Source organism: Schistocerca serialis, chromosome 5, assembly GCF_023864345.2.
Source record: "Schistocerca serialis cubense isolate TAMUIC-IGC-003099 chromosome 5, iqSchSeri2.2, whole genome shotgun sequence".
Classification (NCBI taxonomy): Eukaryota; Metazoa; Arthropoda; class Insecta; order Orthoptera; family Acrididae; genus Schistocerca; species Schistocerca serialis.
Window position 1 is genome coordinate 379,031,829 of NC_064642.1, and position 26,571 is coordinate 379,058,399.

Sequence of the window (26,571 nt, forward strand, 5' to 3'; positions counted from 1 at the left end):
CCAACAAGCCTCCATCTGATGCCTCTTCCTATCGTCCTATCTGTCTCACATCGGTGTTCAGCAAGCTCTTGGAATCCATCCTTTCCCGGCGCATCCATCTCCACCTCCACCAAAACCACCTCCTCCCAAACACCCAGTGTGGCTTTCGACCTTCCTTCTCTGCTGATGACCAACTCCTCCGCCTCACTCATCTCATCTCCTCTCCCTCCAGCTTAACTCCCGTCGCTCCACCATTTTTGTCTCACTTGACCTTGAAAAGGCCTATGACCGTGTCTGGCATCCCGGTCTCCTGTTTAAACTCCAAACCTACGCCCTTCCTATCAACTACATCCATCTGGTGGCCTCCATCCTCTCCCACCGTCCCTCCTATGTTACCATCCATAATGCCAATTCCCACACCTTCTACCCCTCTGCAGGTGTGCCCCAGGGCTCTGTCCTCCCCCTCTCCTCTACCTCCTGTACACGGCGGATATGCCCCAACCCCCCCCCCCTCCACTACACCTCTTGCAATATGCTGATGACACCGCATTCCTCGCCCTCGCTCCTACCCTGCAACGGTCCCAACGTCTTCTCCAGAATCACCTTGACCTTTTTGCTGCATGGTGTAACCAGTGGCTCCTGAAACTCAATCCTTCCAAGACCCAGGCAATCATCGTTGGTCGTACCACTCGCTCCTTCCGGCTCCTGGATTTCTCCCTTACTGTTAGCGCCCGTCCTGTCCACCTCACCCCCACCTTCACCTACCTTGGCCTCACCATTGACCGTCACCTCACCTGGATCCCTCATCTCCGCTCCATCCAATCCAAAGCCCACAACTGCCTCTGACTCCTCAAACTCCTCTCTGGCCGGACGTGGGGGTTGCACCCCTCTAACATCCTCCACACCTACAAATCCTTAATCTGTCCCATCCTCTGTTATGCCAGTCCTGCCTGGATATCTGCCCCCCCAAATTCTATACGTCCCTCCAGATCCTTGAGCGTCATGCACTCCGCCTCGCCTTCTGAGTATGCCTCCCGTCCCGCACGCGGATCCTCTATGATCTCATTCCTTTCCCCCATCTGCTCCTATTGCTCGAACATATCCGCATCCTCTACACCTCCCGCCGTCTTGCACCCCCTCACCCCCTGGTTGCTCCTCTCCTCTTCCATCCCCACCCCCTGCCACGTCTTCACCATTGTGTCCCCCCTACCCTCCATCTCTACACCCTACATCTCCTTTCCCAAAGTGGCTTCCGTCAACTCCCCCTCCCGGATCATGACCTCTCTCCCTCCATTTATCCCTCCTATCGAATCTGATCCTCACCCCCCTCCTTTCCTCCGTCCTTTCCCTGGGCTCCCTCTTCCTCCCCCCTTCCATCCTGTGTTTTCTCCCCGCCCACCCTCAGAGTCCTTGCATTCCCCTCCTCTGCCTTCCCCCTTCCTGGCACGTCTGCTCAGCACCCCCCGCCCCTCTTCTGGGTCCTCATTTTCCATTGGCTTCTTTCCCCCCTCCCACCCTTCACTTTTCCTCTCCTCCCCCCCCCCTTTTTTATTTCTCCATCATCTGTCCATTTTCCCCCCCACCTGCTCTCGGCTGTGGCATGTCATATTTGTGCCAACTTTTTAGTGCAGTGTTTAAGTGAGTGTTCAGTGTTGTGCGTCTTTCCACAGTGTTGCGAACAGAAATCATGCTGTCGCTGGGTGTGCGTTTTATATCTTGCGAACAGAAACCAGACTTTCGCCGTGTTTTTTAACTGTCTGTCTGTTATTTTTCTGCTTCTTGTGTATTTTCTTAGCATCATCAACCCTGTGTTTTATGTTTTAAGTTCCAGAATTTTCGGCCATTTTACCTTTAAGTCACCGATTTTATCGCCAACTGTTATTTTTTTATTCTCTTCATCTTCTTAAAAACAAATTCTGTAGGCTGAAGAGCGGCGTAGTTAGCTGCTGCCAGCCCGCCCCCTTCGGGGGGAATTGAAATTCAATAAAGAAGGAAAAAAAATAAAAGTAGGGACGTTTGAAAATTTTCTGTTGCTCCAATGTGATACATGTACCTTTGTGAACGTATCATTTCTGAGAATGCATGCTGTTACAGCGTCATTGCCTGTAAATATCACATTAATGCAATAAATGCTCAAACTGATGTTCGTCAACCTCAGTGCATTTGGCAATACGTGTAACGACATTCCTCTCAATGTGAGAGAAACTTAATAACAGGTCACAATCAATTGAGAACAGACACTGACAAGGTACAAGCGGACGTACAAACATTGCGTAATGACATTCAGGACGAGATCAAAACATTACGTAACAACACCCAGGGAGAAGTCAAGAAACTAGAGAAACAGATAAACGTAATTACTAGACAATCAGCAGGTACAGCGAGCAACACAACTTTCAGAAAGCTCCGCACGCTATCAGGTGAAAATAGAAACTGAACCGTTCGTGTGTGAACGTCTTGATTGCTTTGTTTTCCCTGGACACGAGATCGCGCCTTATAGAAACATGAAGCCTGTTTGTGTTCAGAGAATATTCGGTGCTCCATTGTTTATATTAGGTGGCGAATAGAAACCGAAGCACCGTTTCACGCTTGTCGACAGCAACCAAGAAAGAACTGAAAACGAACCGAACCGAATGGAGTAGCATGTGTGTGAAAGATACCCAAGGCCCACTTCACTCGTTCCGGTGACCGTCAAAACGGCGCTGCCGCGATTTCATATTTATCCTGTTGCTGTTGCGCACAGCATGGTAGCTCCGATCATTTTATTCGTTCCTAGTCTACGAAAGTGCAGTGGGGAAACAATTGCTCACAATTTCTTACTGGAGGCAAATTTACACATGCATTGGAGCTATGATGGTGAACAATGTATTGGAATCGAAGATCGTTTTCTCAAAAGTCGATAAATGCTCATTTGTGCAAAATTGAGATGTTCGAAGTTACAAATCAAGCTTGTTCCACGCGTGACCAATTGAAATGATTTTGTCAAAAGCTGATATTTGCTTTTGTTATTTGGTGTTGAAAACTACCAGTTTTTGCAAAGCTCGATATTTGCTCTTAGCCAGTTAAAGCAAATGTCTATAAGCGCAGACTATGCTTCGCTTCTGAGACACCTGAATGGAAAATAAGATGTTATGATAAAACTAGTCTTCTGCAAAAATAAGAGCATGAACTGTAGGCAAGCACTTGCCGCCAGAACCAACAATTAGTGGTTCAAACAGCATTGACTCCTGATTATTGCTCAGTTCGAGCCATCTTTGTCAGGAAGAAAAAACGAAAAAGGAAGAATACTATTTCGATAAACTACAGCATGACGAAAAAAGATGGCCAGACAGTATCTGTATGTGTCGCAACATCTCACGCAACATCGGAGATGCCCAAAGACGCTCTCAAAAGGAACAAGCTTTGGAGAAAAAGGATCAGTTAACAACGAACCACAGTTTGCACAAACTCCGTGCAAAAATGTTCTGTGCAATAATTAAAGAGGTAAATACTAATGCGCTTAAAGTATGTTTGATATACCGTACAACAAAATCAGCCAATACCGAAGATCTCCGTGGGTGAAGTATTCTGTTCAAGACGGGTTTGGCTGTACGGGTATGGCTGTACAATTTGTGCTTAATGATTCGTTCCCAACCACAGACACAGGAAAGGATTACATTATATATTTGGCTTGAAACAGAAAGACCGAAGCGGTGCAACTACGTAGCCTGTGCTCTTTGGATTTTCACAAACTTTGAGGCGTCCCAGCCATAAAATAGTCCAAGTGAAATTTATTTTTTTTTATTCCTGTCCCGTCAAAACAAAAATACAGTAATGATGGCACAATAATGTTCTTCAAGGAAGAACCCCAAAATTTAATAAGATGGTATATTACCTTCCATTTTGTCGTCACAACTATGAACCTGATTCAGTGTTAGCATAGTGGATAAAGACTACCGGAGAAAGGAAGATATTCTTTCATTGACTGAATACTATAAAGTGCCGGGACAACATGGCATCGTCAAGATATTAAATGAAGATTGGGAGCAAAGGCTCTACGGTCCAGTGCAGTAAAAGACCTAATGTCTAAGATTTCTTTGAAGTTAAGTGATCAGTCAGTTGTTGTTGTTGTTGTTGTTGTCAGCATCACTCCTGTCGAGGTTGAGGTATGGATATCCAGAAACTGAAGCCAGTATGTGAGGAAAGTAGCCACCTTGGACAAGAACAACTTGGACAGCAATGAAAAGAAAAAGTACGTCTTAAAACTTAGAAGGCATTTTAATGTACGAGAAGGAGCAGAAGAGCTTCATGAGAACATTGCAGAAAGTGGTCAATAGATCATTTTAGTATCGTTGTAGTCATTATAATGGGTATAATTTCAATAGCATTTTATACTTTTATTTTGCACTTCTTATCGAACATTTATGTAAAAGTATAGTGCTGAAGTGTAATTTTGTAGTACATTATTGTATTTCTACGCAAAATGAGCAATAACGTAGCTTTCGTAATTAATGTTAAATACAAATAAGAACCTGAAAAGTTTGAACCTGAGTGTGCGTGTTTACAAAACTTTTAATTTCCATCTTGGCATTCATCGACTTCTGAAGAAACTTGGAAACTTTTTTACTCTGTGCTGAAATAAAAACTCAACGCTGACGGAGTATCCATTTAGATGCAGATAGATGTAGATGTAAATGGTAAGTTATCCCGTTTGTGTAATTATTATTTCGATAAGATATTTGAAAAAAAGCAGTTGCTAAAAATTTTCCTTTTCTCCTTTTATCGAGTTGTGAACGCATCAAATTCGATTTATTTCATGTACAAAATACACTTCATCCATTACTTTCAGGGCGGTGGCAGATTCAGTATACCGGTTTGTATACGCCCATACTGGAAGTTACGGGAAGGATTGTCATTCATGTTCAAATTCAGTTCTATATGGATATCGCTAGGAAATAAAGAAATGGAAATTCTTGAACAACAGGACCCAGGAGACCTTACTTTTTCGTGAGCAATGAGGCTTTTGGACTGCACAGTCACCTCCTTCGATGATATGGAGCCAATATGTTGATATTGCCAAGGAAATTTTCAATTAGCGTCTTTCAAGGCTCGAAGATGCGCAGAATGTGCTCTGGGAATATGAAGCAACAAATGGAGAATTTTTCCAAGATTTTTCTTTATTTATTGTAAAAGCCTGTGTCGTTTTGCGTAACTTCGTGCGCGATAGAAACTGCTTCGAAATTGAAGATATATAATCGATGAATGGACTTTAGCGAGTGTACACAGACGGGCACAAGGAGTAATTTCACGAAATAATTTGAGGAACATAACCAAGACTTGCTTCTGATTCTAGATGCGGCTATAAACTCAATGTTTCCTAAAATATATTTTTGGGAAAAATTGTTATTACTCCCTTCAGTAAAAAATTGAAATGACCGTGTGGAATTATTGGCTAGGAGATAGCATTTGGCGTTGTTCGGAAATCTAGTGCGGGTATTTTTTTTTACTCCACTTCGACAACTTGCACGTAGATCATGATGCAATGGTGATGAGGATAACACAGCACCCAGTCCCCGAGCTGATAAAATCTCTGATCCGGCCGGGAATCGCACTCGGTCCTCTGCAAATCAGTCAGCCGCATTGTCCACTCACACCCAAACCACCAGATGTCAGTCAGTCAGATCAGTACTAAACGTTGTATATCGACAGCGTATCAACCAAAACCCGGCTGTAGTTCGTAATCTGTGCTGGCGTCCATGAGTACGTACGTAAACGTGACATACGGGCCACAAGAGAAAGATAACTTTGGACGTATCTCTTGTAGAGCTCCCGTCAGTGTGCCTTCGGCTGCGGTCCCCTGTGAACCTCCGCCGTGCGCAGCAGCCGTCTCGTTCGCTCGCGGTAAGTTTGAGCACTTATTGCAGCATTCCGGTGTATGTTTGTGTTCACGTGAACATGAGAAGATTCAAGTATGAGTCAACTAAGTAGAGCAGAAACTTTGATGTTAACCTTTGCTCGGAACTTTATTAAACCGAATTCTTATGAATTTCTTGCAGAAACTGTGAAGATATGTCGTGATGGTTTAGTTGCTAGGTATTTCTCGATCGTGACAGTTGCCTTCTTTGTGATAAAATTGTCGAATCTTGTGACGGAAATATTAGTGAAGTTACCGATGCCGGTTTCAATATAAGAACAGTAAGTATTTTCGAATAGCCATTTGAAGTCCCAGACGAGCAAATAAATGCAGTAGTCTCGTCTTAGGGGAAAGTGCTCAATAGTATTCCAGAAAATGGACGAACTGACACAAGTTTCTGGTGCTGAAGGATATCAGACAACTTAAAGTGGAACTACAAAAACATATACCATCTTACATTAACATCTGTGGCTACCGACTTATCGTTATGTATGAAGGACGGCTTGGAACGTGCGCAGGGTGTAGTTCAGTGGGTCACGTGCATGCCCAGTGTGTAAAACGGCTCGTGGGCCAGCTGTCGGCCGGCGAATCAGTTAGGCCTGCAGCAATGTCCTCTGTGCCGATAACGTACGTGGCGGTTGTTGCTGCACTCAGACACACGGCGCCCGTTCTGGTCACTCCTCAAACAGATAATGCCACAGCTAACGGTATGCCACTGGAAGTCACTGAAGTTGCGGACGTAATTCGGGCTGCACCACAACCGGCCAAACAGTCTAAGGAAGCCCTAAACGAGTCCGTTCCGGACAGTATATCGACATCGGATACACCGTCTGCTGACTGGAACATCGCTGAACCTGAACGCGATACTGCTGCAGAAAAATGTGCCAACCTCACAGAAAAGCCGCTCCCCCAGAAAAAAATATGAAACAAAGGATCACACATCAAGCTGTTGAGAAAATTGTCCCACTGAAGGGCGAAAAAGTGAAACGAGTGGCCCTGAAATTAAAGTCCAGAGGAATTTTCTAATCGCATTCAGCGTACACCTGTTCCCACAGCTGTCAGTAGTAGTACAGCCACCCCCGCGGAAACAAAACAAGTGCAGTTCCCCACAAAGGTACTGCAGAAAAACGCCTTACAACCGCGAAAGATATGTCCAGACCTTCGTTAGAGAAGAATTGCGCTGATGATACCGCGGAAGATGAGGAAATGAGAGAAACTGCTTTTGATTTTCACAGAGACGCTGCCAGTCTCCCCTCACGAACGGTTACTTCGTCCAGACCAAGTAACATCAGGCAGCTACGTATCGTACACTTCCTGATAGCTTTCACACTGACTTCGCGTGATGAAAGCCTTCTCAAAACAACGACCGCACTGGATTTTCCCCAATGTTTTGTCAGCATCACTGATAGAATTTTGAAGAACTGCACATCGAAAATCGTGAATAATGGTCCGCTAACCAGACAACTTGCGTTCGCGAGTTCGGTGAGACAAGGATGTTCTGTGTCGATGGCCTTGTGTGGCATTGCCATTGAGTCCCTAGTAGCCACACTGCAGAAACAGCTATGAGGGCTGTTCGTAACGGCCAAAGAATCATATGCAAGGCATACGCAGACAATGTGGGCCTCGTGATCTCCGGTGAAAGTGACGTGGAGAAGGCATTGTAAGTCATCAGCAACTACGAACTTGCATCAGGTGCGACGCTAAGCAAAACTAAATGACGCATCATGAATGTAGAGCATGGCATATCTTTGCGAAACACGGAACAACTAAATATTGTCACCGATATCCAAACTCTAGGTACCTACTAGAGGTCTAATGTAAAGCATACTGTACCCATAAACTCTAGCAAAAACCTTGCCAGCGTGCGATCCATCGTCACAGAACATAGCGTGAGGGGACTTGACGACATCCAAAAGTCAGCCTTATCAAATATGTGCATGGTCTGTAAAGTCAATTATGTGGCACAGGTTTCACCCACGCCACGTGAAGCAGCAGCGAGAATTCTCTCAGCTCTGCGTCGTATTATAATTCGTGGTAACATTTTCAAAGTCAAGTTTGACACGTTGACCCTCTCAGCCGATAACAGGAGATTAAATCTCACTGAAGTTGGGAGAAAGTCATAAGCTTTTTTCGTGTGTTGCACATACAAGTTGTGGAAGCAGACACTCACCAGCCCCACATCCCACTTACTAGACGAAATTACTCCCTCTGTCTTGAATGCACCCATAGATATGCGCCACGTCCCCAATGCCTTTGATCATTTTCAACAATTTTTATTCGAACTCAGTGACATCCAAACCAGAGTCCGCCCATCGAATATATGTGAAATTAATATTAATTGAAGATAAAAGCGGAAATTTGATTCAACAAAAATACCCGCACTACAACTGGAAATTTATTTAGAAAAATGTCAGCATCCGTCACCCACCAGCAGATGTGAAACCGGTGCAAGGCAGGAAACTGAAAGTAGCAACCGCAGTGAAATTTCATGCCATTCATCTGGATGATTCCCCACCATGTGAGAATTGTGACCTAATAGAAACCGAAGAACATAGGTTTGTGTGCACTACAGTGAGAGTCATCTGGCCAATTCCCTGACAAATGTTAGCCACGACAACAGGAACAGTACCCCCTTCCCCAATATCTGCCTGCCAATTTTCTGAATGCTATTGATTCCATATTCATTTACAAAAAGAAATGCCACGAATTGGTTAAAAGGCCAAACAATGCATTTCCGCCGGCTGCTGTGGCCGAGCGGTTCTAAGCGCTTCAGTCAGGAACCGCGCTGCTGCTACGGTCGCGGGTTCGAATCCTGCCTCGGGCATGGATGTGTGTGATGTCCTTTGGTTAGTTAGGTTTAAGTAGTTGTAAGTCTAGGGGACTGAAGACCTCAGATGTTAAGTCCCATAGAGCTTAGAGCCATTTGAACCATTTTGAATGCATTTTCTCCTGATCGAAGAAAATAAAACCAGAGATGATTTCCGACTGTATGTTTTCCTCAAGCGTCATAATACAACAAAGACTAGAGAATGCAAGAAAACTTTGCAAAATTTTTAGTAAATGTAAGTACATGAAACTTAGTCTACAAAGTGAATAGAAAAAGACTTAAACTCAAAAACATAATTACAAATTCTTGTGTTTTGTCTCAAACTGCGTATTTCTTTTAAAGGAAACATTTTAAAAGAAACAGAAATTTACTCTGAAATACACAGCTCAGAAGCACCTTAGTTTGTGTTGAAGCAATCTCAGAGGAAAACTTTATCCTCACGAGAGAAGACGACGTACTCTTTAGGGGGCGAAAGGAGGCCAGGAAAAGAAAAAAAAAGCGAAATATAAAAGAAATAATTGGGAGGTCGGTAGAGCGTCAATTTGTCATACCAAGGGTGGTGCACTAGAACCCAGGACCCTTGTTGGATTCGAGCCCCGGTCATTCGAGTTTCTTTACTGTAGTATATGTGAAACTGTTCTATGGAACATAATGTTCCTGACATGTAAAAGTGCTATTTGGAAGTTGCTGTAATGTTTTTTGGCAATCCGCTTTTGCTTCGTTTATTTGAACGTAATAAACCTATCGAGTACATTCGTAGTTTCACGGAATAAACATATACAAACAATCTGAACAGAATCATAAAGTAACAACTGTATCACAGATGCAGAAATATTAATAGTAATACTAAAAACAGTAATAATAACAGTTATAATATTATAATTAATAGTATTAGTGAAATTAAACGTAAACAATCGGAGCAGAAGAATAAAGAAACAATTGTAACACACGTGCAGAAGTATTAATTGTAATATTATTATTATTATTGTTTCTTTCCTTTCTCAATTTATAGCTTTTGTCTTGTTTCTTGCTGTCAATTCTGTTTTCAGTATTTTTGTTAGTCTTTGTCTATAATTTTCTTTTAGTTCTTCTTTAATATTTGTATTATATATTCCTATTTTTTTGTCTGTATCCTAGATATTTATAGGCATCTCTTTTTTTCCATCGCTTCTATGCAGTCGCTGTCGTTATCCAATATGTAATCTTCTTGTTTAGTGTGTTTTCCCTTGACTATGCTATTTTTCTTACATTTGTCTGTTCCAAAAGCCATATTTATATCATTGCCGAGTTCTTCTGTTATCTTTAGTAATTGGTTGAGTTGTTGATTTGTTGCTGCCAGTAGTTTTAGATCATCCATGTATAGCAAATGTGTGATTTAGTGTTGGTATGTTCCAGTAATATTGTATCTATAATTTGTATTATTTAGCATGTTGGATAGAGGGTTCAGAGCAAGACAGAACCAGAGAGGACTTAATGTATCTCCTTGGTATATTCCACGCTTAATTTGTATTGGCTGTGATGTGATATTATTTGAATTTGTTTGGATATTAAGTGTGGTTTTCCAATTTTTCATTACTATGTTTAGGAACTGTATCAATTTACGATCTACTTTGTATATTTCCAATATTTGTAGTAACCATGAGTGGGGTACACTACCAAAAGCTTTTTGGTAATCAATGTATGTGTAGTGTAGCGACCTTTGTTTAGTTTTAGTTTGATATGTCACCTCTGCATCTATTATCATTTGCTCTTTACATCCTCGTGCTCCTTTGCAACAGCCTTTTTGTTCTTCATTTATAATTTTGTTCTGTGTTGTATGTGTCATTAATTTTTGTGTAATGACTGAGGTTAATATTTTGTATATTGTTGGTAGGCATGTTATGGGGCGATATTTAGCTGGGTTTGCTGTGTCTGCTTGATCTTTAGGTTTCAAATAAGTTATTCCATGTGTAAGTGTATCAGAGAATGTGTATGGGTCTGCAATGTAACTGTTAAATAATTTAGTTAGATGTGAAAGTGTTGAGGTGAACTTCTTTAGCCAGAAATTTGCTCTTTTATCTTTTCCAGGGGCTTTCCAACTGTGAGTAGAATTGCTCGGGTGACTTCATGTTGCAAAATTATCACTTCAGGCATTTGTGGTATAATCTTCTTCTAAGTCGTTTGGCCACTGCTTGTAATTTCTGCTTCTTTTCATCTAATTGCTCTATCGCTTCTTGTTGTGAGATGTTACCTAAACTTTTTCGTTTTTTCTCTGATATTTCATTTCTTATAAATTGTGTTAACTGTCCGAAGTCTTTTCCCAGATTTCTATTCTGATCTGTAGCCTGTGTTGCCATGCTGGTTTTGTGGGTTTCTTCTGTGTGTTGGTTGGTTCTGATCTCTGCCTAGTGTGTAAAATTTAGTGTAGTGAGTGCTCCTATATAAATCAGTAGTTGTAACTCTTCCATAGTTGTATTTTCATTTATTTTGTTGTGTATGATTGTGTTGATAGTTGTTATTGTTGTTTCGACTTGTGGGTTATTTGGTGGTCTATGCAAGAATGGTGTAATGTCTGTATTTGTGTCTTTGTATTCTATATGTGTCAGCTGAAAGTTTTCTTCTATATCTAACATGTGTGTCACTTCGTGTTCTATTTGTGCTTGTTCTGGTGGCTGTCTTAAGATTTCGTTTTCCTCTGATTGTTTAATTGATGCATGTTGTTCTTTGTTTGTTTGCTCTGGGATGTTTGAGCCCATTACTGTATTTTCTTCGTCTACTGATTGCACATTATTTTGTTTTAGTATATTTTGTACTTGTTGTTTGATGTTTTCTAATTCTGACTGGGGTATCCTGTTATTTTTGATTATTACACGGATCTGATCGGCTAGTCGTTGTTTTGTTAAAAATTTTAATTCTGGGTATCTGGTAATAAATGTTGTATATACTTGTGATTTGTATCCAGTTGTGTTGGTTCCTAAGTTTGTTGCTTGGTAATAACAGAACAGCCGGCCGGTGTGGCCGAGCGGTTCTAGGCGCTACAGTCTGGAACCGCGAGACCGCTATGGTCGCAGGTTCGAATCCTGCTTCGGGCATGGATGTGTGTGATGTCCTTAGGTTAGTTAGGTTTAAGTAGTTCTAAGTTCTAGGGGACTGATGACCTCAGAAGTTGAGTCCCATAATGCTCAGATACATTTGAACCATTTTTGAATAACAGGGAAACAATAGATTCCTACAGCACGTAATTAGTTATGAACAGCAACATATCTCGAGAGGCATTCACTTCTAAACGCACACTACGTCTTCACTGTACAAACCTCGGAAATCTCACACTCTGAAGTATCTCGCACTCTGAAGTATTTCTGTCTCTCGCGACCACGCGCAAACGGCTCCACACTCCCAAGTCCCTTTCGCGACCGTGCGTCTGTCGCCCGTACAGTCCCGGCACTTCCCGTGTCCAGTGCCGTCCTGTCCAGAACTCTCGCACTTCTCAGACTATCCCTATGTCCTCTCCGGAAACTCGGTTCCATCCAGTCTCCCCATTCACGATCGCTGTGATTGGCTCGCGCCATGTCTTCATGCCAACGCAGTCACACAAACCTAATGAAACATACGAAATACTGGATTTACACATAAATACTTGAAATTAAATAAATATTCCTACGGCTGGGCCACAAACACGCTCGAACACAAATTATTAGATACATAAACTATTAAATAAACATATATCAAAAGAAAAGAAGCAAAAGGTAGGCCAGGACCCTAATTTCTCTGTGCTTTCTAAAACACCGTAAATAATTGACCAGTTTCTTCATGAATAGCATATATCGTATATTAACAAAGACATAGATGAATCAATATGTTTATAAGCATGCTGCTACCGTTTTATCGTGTAACTGTGGAGTACTTATGGCCTGACGCGACCGATAGTAATCGGCCACTTTGACCTCCAATACCTCGTGAACTATTCAAGTTACATGCCTGTAAGTCATACCAATCCAGTTTTACACTAATAGCTTTCTAAAGACACGGCGATCGACAAAATCGGATGAAGCGTTTATATTTTGGAAATTCGTTTCTGGGTGTTACTTGTATAATTTACCATCAGATACTAAACTTTAAACTAATAAATATATTGTCAATATGATTAAATCATCAGAATCGTCGTGCAAATATTGGTAATGTTTATGTTTCTTTTTGAGGTATCATGATTCATCTGGCTACTATTAAATTCTATACGAACTGTGAAATGCCTGCCATTAAGGTTCCACAAAGTCCGCCATCTTTAGGTTCGTTTGAGCAGTTACCATACAGCAGGAGACAACAGGCTGTACTGCGCATGCGCAGCTACGATGACGTAGGCAGCCCGTGTTTGGTGCTTGCTCTGCTGATACGCTTTTCGTCACAATTCTGGTCGAATTTCGTGCGTGGTGGGGCATCACGTGACCATGTGCAGCTCTGCGGCATGTTGTTGAGAGGACATGCAGAGTTGTACTTAGAGCAATTGTTTTATCATATCCCAGCCAGATAAAGGATGCAAATAAGGAAGCAGTTCTTGGCAAAATATCATTTCAAAATTAGATTCCACAGCTCGAAATACCACAACATTTTGCTTTGGAGTGAATTTGACAGATTTTTTTTTTTAATGCGTACTCTGCAATGTTGTTACGTAGCATTTCCAACAGGTTTACATCTACACAGCACTGCAAAAAGCTAGTAGGATGGAATACAAATTTCTTGAAAAAAAAAGAAAGAATCAGTTTCTTGTGTAACTTACACCGGAACAAAGGACAGTAAATTTCATGACTATTTCAAAATGTGCAAGAAATGAACATTTTTGTCTGTGAGGCAAAGAAACTGTACAACTGACAGTTTATATTCTGCTCTAGGATTAAATTTGAAGCCATGTGCGGAGTTAAAACGATAAAACACGATACGCTGCCAGTCTGCAATTTACCATAGAATGGTATTCTATAAATTTAAGACGTAAACATAAATTAAGAAATAACTTCAGGCCTAGAGGAAGTACTAGACAATTGCCTTGTGATCGAAAAACACTTTCACAGAAGGCAGATTTGTAAAATTCTGCTACAGCTGTCATATTTGGAACAAAATATGTAGTTCAAAACTACTTACCAAATTTGCCTACTTAGTCAGCTTCAAGTAAATGTACACTTGTGTTCGTACGTATGTAGCATTAAGAGATCTTATAGTGTCATAAAAGGAACAGGACATCAGAGACTACTCCAGCCAGCATCGGAATTTCATAAACCATACTAAAATGCTACATTCCGCTCTAATTGCACATTTCTATGTCCAGATGCACTATGAAGTACCTGATATTCAGCTTTTCATGTGGTTTTCGTGGTACCAATTTTCTCGGAGGTCCAGTACTGTAATCTCATGTTTGGTTCTTTATTATGGTATAGTGTCATTCGTCCCAGAAAATGAAAATTTGCACTTGAAACTGAACGAAGTTGAAAGTAGCCAATAGTGTGAATGAAACACTTCGTTTCAAATAATCTAACTGCCTCAGCGGAAAAAATTAATAGAAGCAAATTTCTCTACAGAACAGAAATATCTTCGTTAAGACATTAAAGGTTGATTGCTAATAACGTAGGAATAATATAAAATCAGAAAATTGAAACTACTAACTTATTTTTGTCTTTCATGGTTATGAGAATGTATGTTAATTCACTTGATGGCTCCCGGCCACAGAAATCTGTTTTGATTTCATTTGACGTGGGAGGCGTAAACGAAGAGACCAGCAATATTACTAAGACACGAAATATATACACGGGTCACTTGGGGAAGGATCCCCCCCACTATAACTCAGCTTGGTCTGCCATGCGCGAATCTGGCAGCTTGGGCGCGCCGGAAAATTTTTTACGGGTAGGATCTGGCTACTTGCTGCTACTGTACAGCAGACAGCCACGCTTCAAGTAGCCAGAAGCGCGAGGAAGACACTGTTCATACGCGAATTCAGCTCTGCGCATGAGCACGAGCCCGCTGGCAACAGCTCATACGAACCTTTTGGCACTCCCGGAATAGACATCTCCTTCATCGACACAAAGCACCATCCTCGTCACAGCAGAATTCCCAGCCACGCGGATGGACCATGGGCCGGGGCTATCCCTCTCGTCCGCCTAACGTTTGGCACCACGTGTTTTGCTAACGAGCAGCCCGCGCCCGCCGACCGGCCTGTGCGGCCACTGCTTCCACAGAACTTGGAATATTTTCAGGGCGCGACGACTCGCCCGTTACCTCACAGTATGTGTTGTCCTTATCGTAAGTTAGATTAAGTCGGGACCGATGACCTCAGCAGTTTGGTCCCATAGGAGCTTACCACAAATTTCCAAAAGATCTTGTCACAAACAACCACCACTGAAGTGCGATTTCTAAATGAGACGCCCTCTGTGTAATCTTTCCTTACACATAAAATGTAGGTGGCGTTGCCTCACCTGCTCCTACGTACTTTCTACAATTGCGCTGAAATGCGGCCGGCCGGTGTGACCGAGCGGTTCTAGGCGCTTCAGTCTGGAACCACGCGACCGCTACGGTGGCAGGTTCGAATCCTGCCTCGGGCTTGGATGTGTGTGATGTCCTTAGGTTAGTTAGGTTTAAGTAGTTCTAAGTTCTAGGGGACTGATGACCTCAGATGTTAAGTACCATAGCGCTCCGAGCCATTTGAACCATTTTTTTTTTCGTGCTGAAATGCGAATCATTTTCACATTTAAGAATACAGTGGAATTTACGGCGCTCGAATGATTGTGAGATGCTACTTTAGTGGTGATGTAATTTCCATGACTAGCAGTCGACTGCCACTAACTTTTCTTATAATATGGACAACGTGCTCCGGAGGAGTAACAGCGATCTGGTGATACAAATGGGCTAAAACAAGTCTAGATAACAATAATATGAGGGTCATTCCGTAAGTCATGGCAACTGTGGTATATCGGTCGAACACGTGGCATCACCGTAATCACAGTAAACACAGCATTACCCTGCCGAATAGCTGCAGGTTAGCTGGAGGCTTACCGACGTGTACGCGCAGCAACTATATCCTCTCCATCCAGTGAGCAGCCCACATCTGCCCGTGCTGGCCTGTCAGTGGCTGTTATTGAACCGCGTTCCACAGATGACCGGCGTTGGCCTATGCAGAGACTGATGACACGGGCGGGTGTATGGGGGGGCAACAGTGTTCAGTAGTTTACGGCAGGACTCGAAGGTGAGCAGGAAGTGTTCAAAATGGTACTACATCAGTTGGTTCAAATGGCTCTGAGCACTATGGGACTCAACTGCTGAGGTCATTAGTCCCCTAGAACTTAGAACTAGTTAGACCTAACTAACCTAAGGACATCACACACATCCATGCCCGAGACAGGATTCGAACCTGCGACCGTAGCGGTCTTGCGGTTCCAGACTGCAGCGCCTTTAACCGCACGGCCACTTCGGCCGGCACTACATCAGTTGACAGAGGTGCGAAAGTGGACGCGATACGAGACTAGCCGCATCAACCTGGAGCGATTTGAGTGCAAAGGGAATGACACGCTCAGTCGCATTATTGCTACTGATGAAATCTGGACACTAGGGCATGAATCAGAACTGAAGTCCCATCATCAGAATGGCCTTATCGAGGTTCACCAGGACGACACAAGGAGCGACAGAATCCATCACCCACAAAGGTCATGTTCTCTCTGGGGTATGATAGCCACGGTATTCCGGAGTCATCCTGATAGGAATGCCAACAGCATCAATGCCGGATACTAACCCAACTTTCTGCTGTACGATCCGCGATGTTCACTTCGGCGAAAACGTCCGGCACTGATGGATAATGCAGTCGTTCTTCATAATAACGGTATAGCCCACACTACAGACTACATCGAGAATTGTGTACAGTGGTGGGGGTGGAAAATTCTCCCCTTCCCACCCTATTTACCAAACCGCAGTTCATGCGACTTCGACTTCATTCCACAATTGAAGAAAGCACTGCGTGGTTGGCGCTTTGCAGAAGAGGCGAATATCGTCACTTCATTTCAGCGACGAGTGACTCACATTGTTCGCAACGCTAATGGTGAAACTTCCTGGCAGATTAAAACTGTGTGCCCGACCGAGACTCGAACTCGGGACCTTTGCCTTTCGCGGGCAAGTCCTCTACCATCTGAGCTACCGAAGCACGACTCACGCCCGGTACTCACAGCTTTACTTCTGCCAATATCTCGTCTCCTACCTTCCAAACTTTACAGAAGCTCTCCTTTACAGAAGGTTCGCAGGAGAGCTTCTGTAAAGTTTGGAAGGTAGGAGACGAGATACTGGCAGAAGTAAAGCTGTGAGTACCGGGCGTGAGTCGTGCTTCGGTAGCTCAGATGGTAGAGCACTTGCCCGCGAAAGGCAAAGGTCCCGAGTTCGAGTCTCGGTCGGGCACACAGTTTTAATCTGCCAGGAAGTTTCATATCAGCGCACACTCCGCTGCAAAGTGAAAATCTCATTCTGGAAACGGTATTCAGCACCTTATGCATCGTTGGCAACGCTATATGGATGAACGGGGGGATCATTTCTGAAGACAGTAGTTGATTTTGATTAACTTTTGTTCCATTTGTACTGATGCAGAACAAAATTTACTCAGAGATCCAGTGTATGTGTTTTAATTCATCCTTTCTTGGTTCAAATGGCTCTGAACACTATGGGACTTAACTTCTACGGTCATCAGTCCCCTATAACTTAGAACTACTTAAACCTAACTAACCTAAGGACATCACACACACCCATGCCCGAGACAGGATTCGAACCTGCGACCGTAGCGGTCACGCAGTTCCAGACTGTAGCGCCTAGAGCCGCTCGGCCACCCCGGCCGGCTCGTGAAGTTCTGTCACACAGTGGAATTCCCATGTGCCGCTTGAGCATCCAAGCAGCCACCAGAGGATGCTCATTTTTCTGAATGTGACTTCTACATGACGTCGAAACCGGTCGTTAATAAAATGTTATTACCATATGTTGTTTTTACCCACCCAAATTTTCTATTTTGTCGACCATATCGTTTTGCATGTGAACTCTTAATTTTAGCCATTTAAGCAAGCATTATGGTTTGAAGCCTTTACGCATTCTAATTTCATAATCTGTTTGCCTACAGGTATCGGCGACTTAAAATTCGTAACAGTATATAGCGCTAGAACGAAAGAAGTGCGATGGGCATCCGGGGCCTTCAGTCGTTCATTGATGGAAAACAATGGTACGAAGAAGTAAACATCAGAGACGTCGCAGATGAATGGAGGCGCACAAAGACTGTGGAGCCAGTCATTGCCGTTGATGGCGCTGCTTGCGCCAGGCACATATACGGTACGGCAGATAAGTTTTGCGGCGGTCAGTACAAGCAATTCCGGGAGTCGTGCAGAACCTTTGTGCAGAGGTTTCGTGACAGTGGGATCCGGTTGGTTTTCTTCTTCGATGGCATACCAGTAGAAGAAAAGATGAATGCCTGGGCAAACCGAAGAAAGGATAGATTGTGGCAGATATCGGAACTCTTTGCCGATTTTCGTGCAGGACTTTCTATGAAAGAGAGGAAATTCTATTTGAGGCCAGAGGCCGTGGTGCCCACTGCAAGAGTCATTTTTGGTACCGAACTGGACTGCAATGTGCGTGTCGCAACCGGCGATTGCGACAATGAGCTGGCCGAGTACGCCGCTAGGGAAGACCATTGTCTCGGCATTATATCCAGCGACACTGATCTGCTGGTGCACGAGGGAGTTCCGTGCCTCATCTTTTTCAAACATCTGAAGATGACCAGCAGCTTAAATGCGCGACGCTACAATCCTGCCGACATAGCCTCGAAACTGGGACTCCGGCGCGAACACCTGCCAGTCTTTGCGTCATTCGTCGGCAACGACATCATCAGTAGGTCGCAGCTGGCATCACTACACGACAACCTTCTTTCACGCTACGGCAGGGGCTCCAGGGTCGAGAACGTCGCCAAGTTCGTCAAGGATGGGCCGCCGGAGGATGTTACAGCTCTGTGTGCCTACGCCTTCGACGACCAACCGAATCACTTGGAGGACGAAGTGAGAGCGAGTATCGACAGCTACAGGCGCGGGAACGCGGTTGCAGAGGAGCCGACTGGCGATGGCCCGTGGGGTGAACTGCTGCGGTTGGCCGAGGAGAGACATGTGACGTGCAAAATGCCTGCCGCCGTGTACGCCGTAATGAAGCGCAGGCGTTTCCGCATCGGTGAGGTTCTAGAAGACCTAGCCGAGCAGCGCCCTACCGGATTGGTGCTTCGGCCGATGAGGGCCAGACTGTACGCTGTTCTGCTTCGAGAGCGAGGCCCGGACTCCGCCGAAGTGAAAGAGCTGATGCCTATGGGCATCGGCAACATACGCGAGGAGTCGGTGGCAGTGGCTCGGCTACCCACAAGCGTCCCTCACCCCGGACTTCGTGCCTTGTGGCAACAGGAGGTAACGTACTCGAGGACTGTCACTCACCTGAGTAGTAATGGAATACTTAGTCGACTAGAGTTTGGAATTAAAAACGGCTGTGCTACTGTAGAAATTATTTAAACCTCCATTAAGCATAAAATACATTTTTTAAATTGTAAAGTAATACCAGTTCGGATCTTCAGTTACTTACCAGTAGGGCCCGTAGTTTAACGACTGTAACCTCCCCACAAAAATGTATGACAATATTTACATACAATGAGTAGTAATCATGTTAGAAAAATGACGAAAGTGCACACGCACTGAAGTTCAGAACATATCATCAAATTAACAAAAAATGTATAGGTCATGCATACAAATCATGTTAACAAAAAAATGTTTTTCCCTATGTTACAAGAATCAGGATAGGAAAGGGAAGGATTGCATCATGGTTGTAGCACTTTAGGTTGCACGCAGCTGCACTGAAAGTCCGTATCTTTCCACAGAAGTACAACACCAAGTGAGACAATCTGCAGCTCTTTTCCCAGAAGTATTAATCTGCGTACCCAAGACACTGAAATGTCGTAGTAATATTCCATGTTATCATTTTGGCAGTACATCAGGTACACCAAACAGTGGGACCATAATAACGTTTCCATCGCTCACTGTGGTGGACAGCATGTCGTGTCAACACCACGCTTTTACAAGGCACACCAACGTAGAATTAGTGCAAAATCAAATATAGTGCTCCATGATCACGAGGATATACAGGACAAATGGATATTGCAGTAATTCAGGGTAGTCAGGTCAGAAGCTGAAGGACATTAAGTCACATATTAGTCTTCAATGAGAATTACACTAGTCTAACAACTGATTTAAGTAATTAGTGGCACTCATCGCCCTGTTACTGAACATTTCTGTACCATGTATGAAGTATTACAGAATAATGTTCATAAATCATCTGATTACAGCGAACAGTGGCAATCAATGGCCAGTTACAAACCAACAGAAGTCATTATTCAAAACAAGAGCTAATGAGTGTAGCATCAAGCTACTAGTATTCATATATATAGCATAAAAGTGACAAAATACAAATTTAAAATATAAGAAACAGTGGCATTCGTTGGCCAGTTTTTTTTTTTTGTATGATTAAGAAGTCATTATTGAAAATCAGTTAATTACAGTCATAGCATTAATAATCATGGGCATTATAAGTAGTCTCATTACAATAAACAGTGGCATTTATTGGCCAGTTACAAACCATTATTTTCTCTTTTTTTGTATCATTAAGAAGTCATTATTGAAAATGAGTTAATTACTGTCATAGCATTAATAATCATGGGCATTATAAGTAGTCTTATTACAATAAACAGTGGCATTCATTGGCCAGTTACAAAGCATTATTTTTTTTTTGTATCATTAAGAAGTCATTACTGAAGTGACATACTATTCAGAGCTGATCAGTATTATTCAGAATTCTCTTAAACTAGTAGCATTATTTGGGACTGGTAATTACTTTGTTTGCTTTTGAGTTATTGCTGCAAATGAAAATGTGTAACGTCATTCGTCATGAGTCAGCTGTAGCAAGGTTATGAAACAACGCAGTATATGTGATCACATTTATAAATGATAGACACAAATGGGTAAAAAAAATGCAAGTACTAGTACAGGTTTAGTAAGTATCATGAAAAGCTTCTCCTGGAAAAAATACAAAATGGATTATTGAGCTGAAAGAAGAAACGCATACTATGCTGAAAAGTAGTGAACTTCGAATTAACAGGTAGTGAAATGTTTATAAAAATGTGTTCCATAGCTGTCCCTTCCAAAACCTTCATTCATCCTACTATGCAATATAATAATACTGTCAAAACGAACTGCAACAAATACTTAAATAACTACATAGCATAAATACACAACTTCAACATCATCCTCATCTGTAAAGAAAAAACTTCATTATCCATCACTTCATTATCTATATTATCATAACTCCATTATTATCATCACCTGTAAAGAAAAAACTTAATTATTCATAGTAGCATATTCTTCATCATTATTCATCACCACTCATTATCATCTGCAAAAAAACATCTCATTATTCATTATACAATTATTCCTTATTTCTATCATATTTCATCACTAAAACTAAGATGTGTAGTTCTGTCTGACAGCCTGCATCAATCGCTTCGTATTCTGAAAGAAAAAATTAGTTAAGACTGCTATTCTGCGATGTGTATAGTATATTCTTGTTAATGCTTGTCAATTCTGATCCATTTACTCTTCCTGATAAGGTTTTTGTATCTTCTTTCGTCTATTCCGTAGGTGAAATTCCCATTTCTGTTTAATTTATTTCCTTTACACGCATCATTTCTTTCTGAAATTGATGAACAAAGATTAATGTCTTGCATTTAAATCATATACCCATTAGATAAAAACTGGTTTATAGTAACATAACTGAGCATACAGCATAGCATGACAGAAAAAACTTAATATGTCAGAAACATAGTGTTCAAAAGCAAAATGTACACAGAATATCATAATGCAGCAGCAAAAAAAAAGTAAAGTAGTCACGATGTTGAGATATCATAAGGCAAAAATGTCAAAGTCAAGTGGTGTTTGCTATGTCTTAGCTATTTCATAATGCATACAAACAAAACAGGAAAACAATCATACATACAAAAAAATGGAAATGTGCACGGTCTGATGTGTAACGACAAGTAAAGCGACCTGCTAACCTTATCTTGCCGGGCACTTGCCAAGAAAAAAAATACGATAGTCATCAGTAGGTAATCACATAAATATAATTGCATAAATTGTCATAAAATGTGTAAATTCATCTGGAAAAATATGCACGGTCTGATGTGTAACGACAAGAAGAGCAACCTGCTAACCTTACCTTGCCGGGCACTTGCCAAGAAAAAATATGATAATCATCAGTAATTAGTCATGTGAATATAATTGCATAAGTGATCACAAAAATTAGCAAATGGCATTACAGCATGTTAAATCATAAAGTACCTTCATTCAATAAAGGGTTTGATGTTGGAGACGTGTTGGTTTCCTTTGGATTTTCTGGTTCTCAAAGTTTCGACGTGTACAACATTGGGGTGAGGAATGTTGCGAATCCGATATGGACCTGCGTATAGAAGTTCAAATTTACTGCACTTACCTTTTATTCTGTTGGATAAATAGTGTGTACGTACTAATATCTTCTGTCCAACGTGAAAGTCACAGCGTATACAAACCTGTTTTTGTTGTCTTCTCCGGCGCTCTGCGGCACGTTTGATGTTGTTCAGCGCAATGTCAATTATTTCATGGTATCGTAGTCGACGAGATGTAGGAAAGTTTACTAATTCTGTTATTTTGTTAGGTGGTTCAATATTTTTCAGTATAACAGACGGAGATAGCATAGTGGATTCATTTGGAATGGAATTAATTACATCTTGGAATGAGAATATGTGTGTGTCCCAATCAATAAGTCTTTTGTGGCAGTATATTCTACACAGTTTACCAATTTCTTTCATTAATCGTTCACAAGGGTTCGAAGAAGCATATGGTACCTGGATATATAGATCGGAGAAATGTTTCTAGCTCGTAACATACGTGTCCATATTGCAGATCGAAATTGTGATCCATTGTCGGAAATTACTTTCATCACATGCCCTACATGAAATAGAATATGTTTTACGAATGCTTTCGAAACAGTTTTAGCAGTAGCTTTGCGTAACGGAGTGAAAGTAACAAATTTTGAAGTGAGTTCAACAGCGACAAAGATGTAGCAAAAACCTCTATTAGTTCTGGGAATCGGACCGAAAATATCTACAGCGGCCATATGTCTTAATTTAACAGGTACAATGGGATATAATGTAGGAATATGTGAAGTGTCTGACTTAGCTTTCTGGCAAATTTTACATGACGCTAAAACTCGTAGAATACGTTTCTCCATGTTCGTAAAATAACAGTTCTGCCTCAGTATAAGAAAACATTTTCTAGCTCCGTAATGTGCGTAACCAGATTAATTTGTTAACCAGTTCGTCAGGAACGCATAATAACCAATTTTTGCTGTCTGGATGAGAGCGGCGAAACAGAATGTCATTGCGTACAGTGTAATGGTATCTAATCGTAACATTATTCCTGTCTTGCCAAAGCTGTTTAATTTCTTTCCACACGTTGTTTTTACTTTGCTCTTGTGCTATGTCCTGTAATGACGACGAAATGTTTTCAAATGCAACTTGTTGAATATACATAACGCTGAAATTTGCTTTACAGAAGTTGGTTGCGACGTCTTGCTGATTGTTGCCGAGCGAACGAGATAGTGCGTCTGCTACAACATTTTGTGTGCCGGGAATGTGAACTATTGTAAAATTAAATTCCTGCAGATAAAGTTTCCATCTGCTTAATCTATCGTGTGTAAATTTAGCCGAAAGCAAAAATTGTATCACTCTGTGGTCTGTATAAACGGTGGTATGTCTTCCATAAAGAAAGTGCCGAAATCTCGTAAAAGCCCAAACAACACATAATGTTTCAAGTTCTGTGACAGAATAATTACGTTCAGCAGGTGATAGAATGCGACTTGCAAATGCGATGTTTTTAATTACTGTAGAACCATCTTCTTCAATTTCCTGAAAAATATGTACTCCTAAAGCGGTGTTAGAACTGTCGGTGGCAATGGAAAAATTTCTGGTAAGATCTGGGTGCGATAAAAGTGGTGCATTTAACAAAGCATGTTTCAAGTTCACAAATTCAGAATTTGCTTGCTTATCCCAGGACCAAATACTGTTTTTTCCTGTCAATTGACATAATCTGGGTGTGTCCAAGGCAGAGTAATGAATAAATTTGCGAAAAAAGTTAATTAAACCCAAAAAGCTGCGTAATTGTTTCTTTGTCGTAGGAACGGTAATGTCACGTAGAGCTTGAAGTTTTTCCGGGTCAGGCGCAATGCCGTCTGCTGAAATTACGCGTCCAAGAAATTTTATAGAAGTTTTACCAAAGTGCGATTTACTGAGATTAACTGTGAGTCCTTGCGTATGAAAAGTTTACAACAGTCGTTCTAAAATCACATTGTGTTCAGACCAGTTAGCTTCTGCGATAAGAATGTCGTCTACGTACGTCGTGATTCTGTCTTTAAGTTCTGTCGGAAGTATTGTATTCAAACCGCGAATAAAAGCTGCTGAGGAAATAGTTAAACCGAATGGTAATTTGCAAAATTGATAACAGTGGCCAAAACAGAGACATGCTGTGTACTTTCTGCAATTCGGATGGAGCTGAATTTGCCAAAATCCCGATTTCAGATCTAATGTAGAATAAATAGCAGTACCGTGAAATTTCTGTAGTAGTTCCTCTAGTGTCTGTGGTCGATCTGTTTCATTAATAGTTATGTCATTGATGTGACGTGAATCAAGTACGAGGCGAAGTGAGCCATACTTTTTCTTAACAATATGTAGCGGGTTTATGTACGGACTAACTGCTGGTTCAATAATTCCTTGATCAAGCATATCCTGCAATTCTTTCTTAACCTGTTCTCTATGAATATATGGAATGGGATAATGCTTGGCTTTCAATGTATCATGCTGTTTGACTTGAAATTCATACATAAATCCGGACATAGTACGAGGAATGTTGTCGAAAACTGGAGCTTGCTGTAAAAGAATTTTGTGTAGTTGCGTGCGTTCGTCGTCTGCACTTGCACTGCTTTGCTTAACGTTATCTGAAATCGTCTGTATTACGTCATAGTCGGCTTCGTCTGGAGTATTATAATTGTGTACGTACGTATCTGTGAACAATGTTGAGTTACAGTCTATGCTACGTGATACGGAAATGACCTCTGTGCGATTCTGCACATAATGAGTGCTGAAATTTTAAAGCCAATTGTACATTTTCATCCTTTAACATTAAATAGGAATTTTGAAAGTCAATAATGGCGTCGTGTTGTACCAGAAAGTTCGTGCCTAAAATAACGTCTGTTGTCAATAAAGGAACAATCCAAAAATTCGAGTGAAATGTGTGACCTGCAATACAAAATGATAAATGTGTCTGTAATTTAACGTCTACTCCTTTACTCGATACTGCTCCTTTTACTTTCGTTTTGCTTAGTGGTAATGTAGGATAGGTATTCTCTTTATTACACTCGTTGAAAGTTTCTTCATTAATAACTGACATAGGTGAGCCGGAATCGATCGATTACTGCTGAAAATTTCGATGAACCAATTTTAATTTCGATGACAGGGTGTGAAATGGTTTTTTGAACAACTGGTCTTTCCTGCAAAAGAGTGTCTCTGATGTCGTCAAAAGTAATTACATTTTCGTGAATAACATTCTGTGTATCTGAAGTATTGCTTACGTTGCTGGAAGATGCAACCTGTACTGTATTTAGTCAAATTCTATCTGACGTGTTATTATTGTCAGGACGATTCTGTGGCATTTCAACTATTTGAACTGTTCTATTATTTCTTCCAGACGTATTACGCTCTGGATGATACCTACTGTCGGGTTCATTCATGAGAATATGTTCTTGTGGATAATTTTGCTGTTGGTAAGACCGACTGTTGTTAGATGTACGCTGAAAATTGTCCTCATTATTTTTACGTCTGTCGTAATAGTCATTCCTATACGGTGCATTGCGATAGGAATTGAAATACTGTGTTTTCTGTACGAAGTTATTTCTTTGTTGTCGTGCGTTACTGTTTGTTGGAGCTGAGACTATACGTGCACGCGGCGAAACATTAAAGTTTGGTTGACCTTGTAGACTGCATTGTTGGTTAGGTATGCTAACCGGCTGGTTTTGTTGCTGTTGTTGGGAAAAACGTCTATTGTTAGCTAAATGTGGTTCCTGTTGCTGATAATTTTTACACGTACTGATGATTACAATTTTATCTGTTATTAAAATTACGGCGGTAATTCTGGAGTGCCTAATGAAAAATTGTCACTTTCGGACAAAATTTGTCATATTCGGTTTTCTTTATACATTTCTTAATACTAGGTAGAGCAATAGTTAAAGAGCTGTTTTGGTAGATATAAAAGATAGTAGAAGAGAAGGCAGCAGTGCAGAAAACTAAAGATGAAACAGCACTACTACAGCTCAGGGCCCTATGCACGCTACGGCACATATTCATTAAAGCGTAATGAATCCCCTGAGGTCAATTACGCGCTACAAATAAACTTCAGCTTTTGTGTTACAGGCAATGGCGGTAAAAATTCAGAAATAAATTGCTGTATCCATGCTAATTCAAGTTTTTGCATTACACGAAATGTTGGTAAAAATTCAAGAGCAAATTGTCGTATCCAGTTCAAAGCTAGTTTCTGCGTTACAGGTACTAGCGGTGAAAGTACAAAAATAAATCGACGTATCCAGTTCAAATCGTGTATCTGTGCTCTGTCATTATTAAATTCCTTAGATTTTTTTACACATACAAATTGCTCGTAATCTACGTTCTCGTCACTGAATTTAAGAACACGTTCAGGTTTGTGTGAGAATCTGTTTGTCTGTGTCACTT

At 41.5% G+C, this 26,571-nt stretch overlaps 1 protein-coding gene across 1 annotated transcript in view; it reads left to right on the top strand.

The window, feature by feature from the left end:
• The window catches only part of LOC126481950 (constitutive coactivator of peroxisome proliferator-activated receptor gamma-like), a 76,936-nt gene that overhangs the window by 29,265 nt on the left and 21,100 nt on the right, over positions 1–26,571 (top strand). Inside the window, exon 2 of the mRNA XM_050105909.1 lies at positions 17,806–19,123. Within this exon, the coding sequence (XP_049961866.1) occupies positions 17,861–19,123 (1,263 nt within the window). The 5' untranslated portion in view covers positions 17,806–17,860. The remainder of the gene's footprint in view (positions 1–17,805; positions 19,124–26,571) is intronic.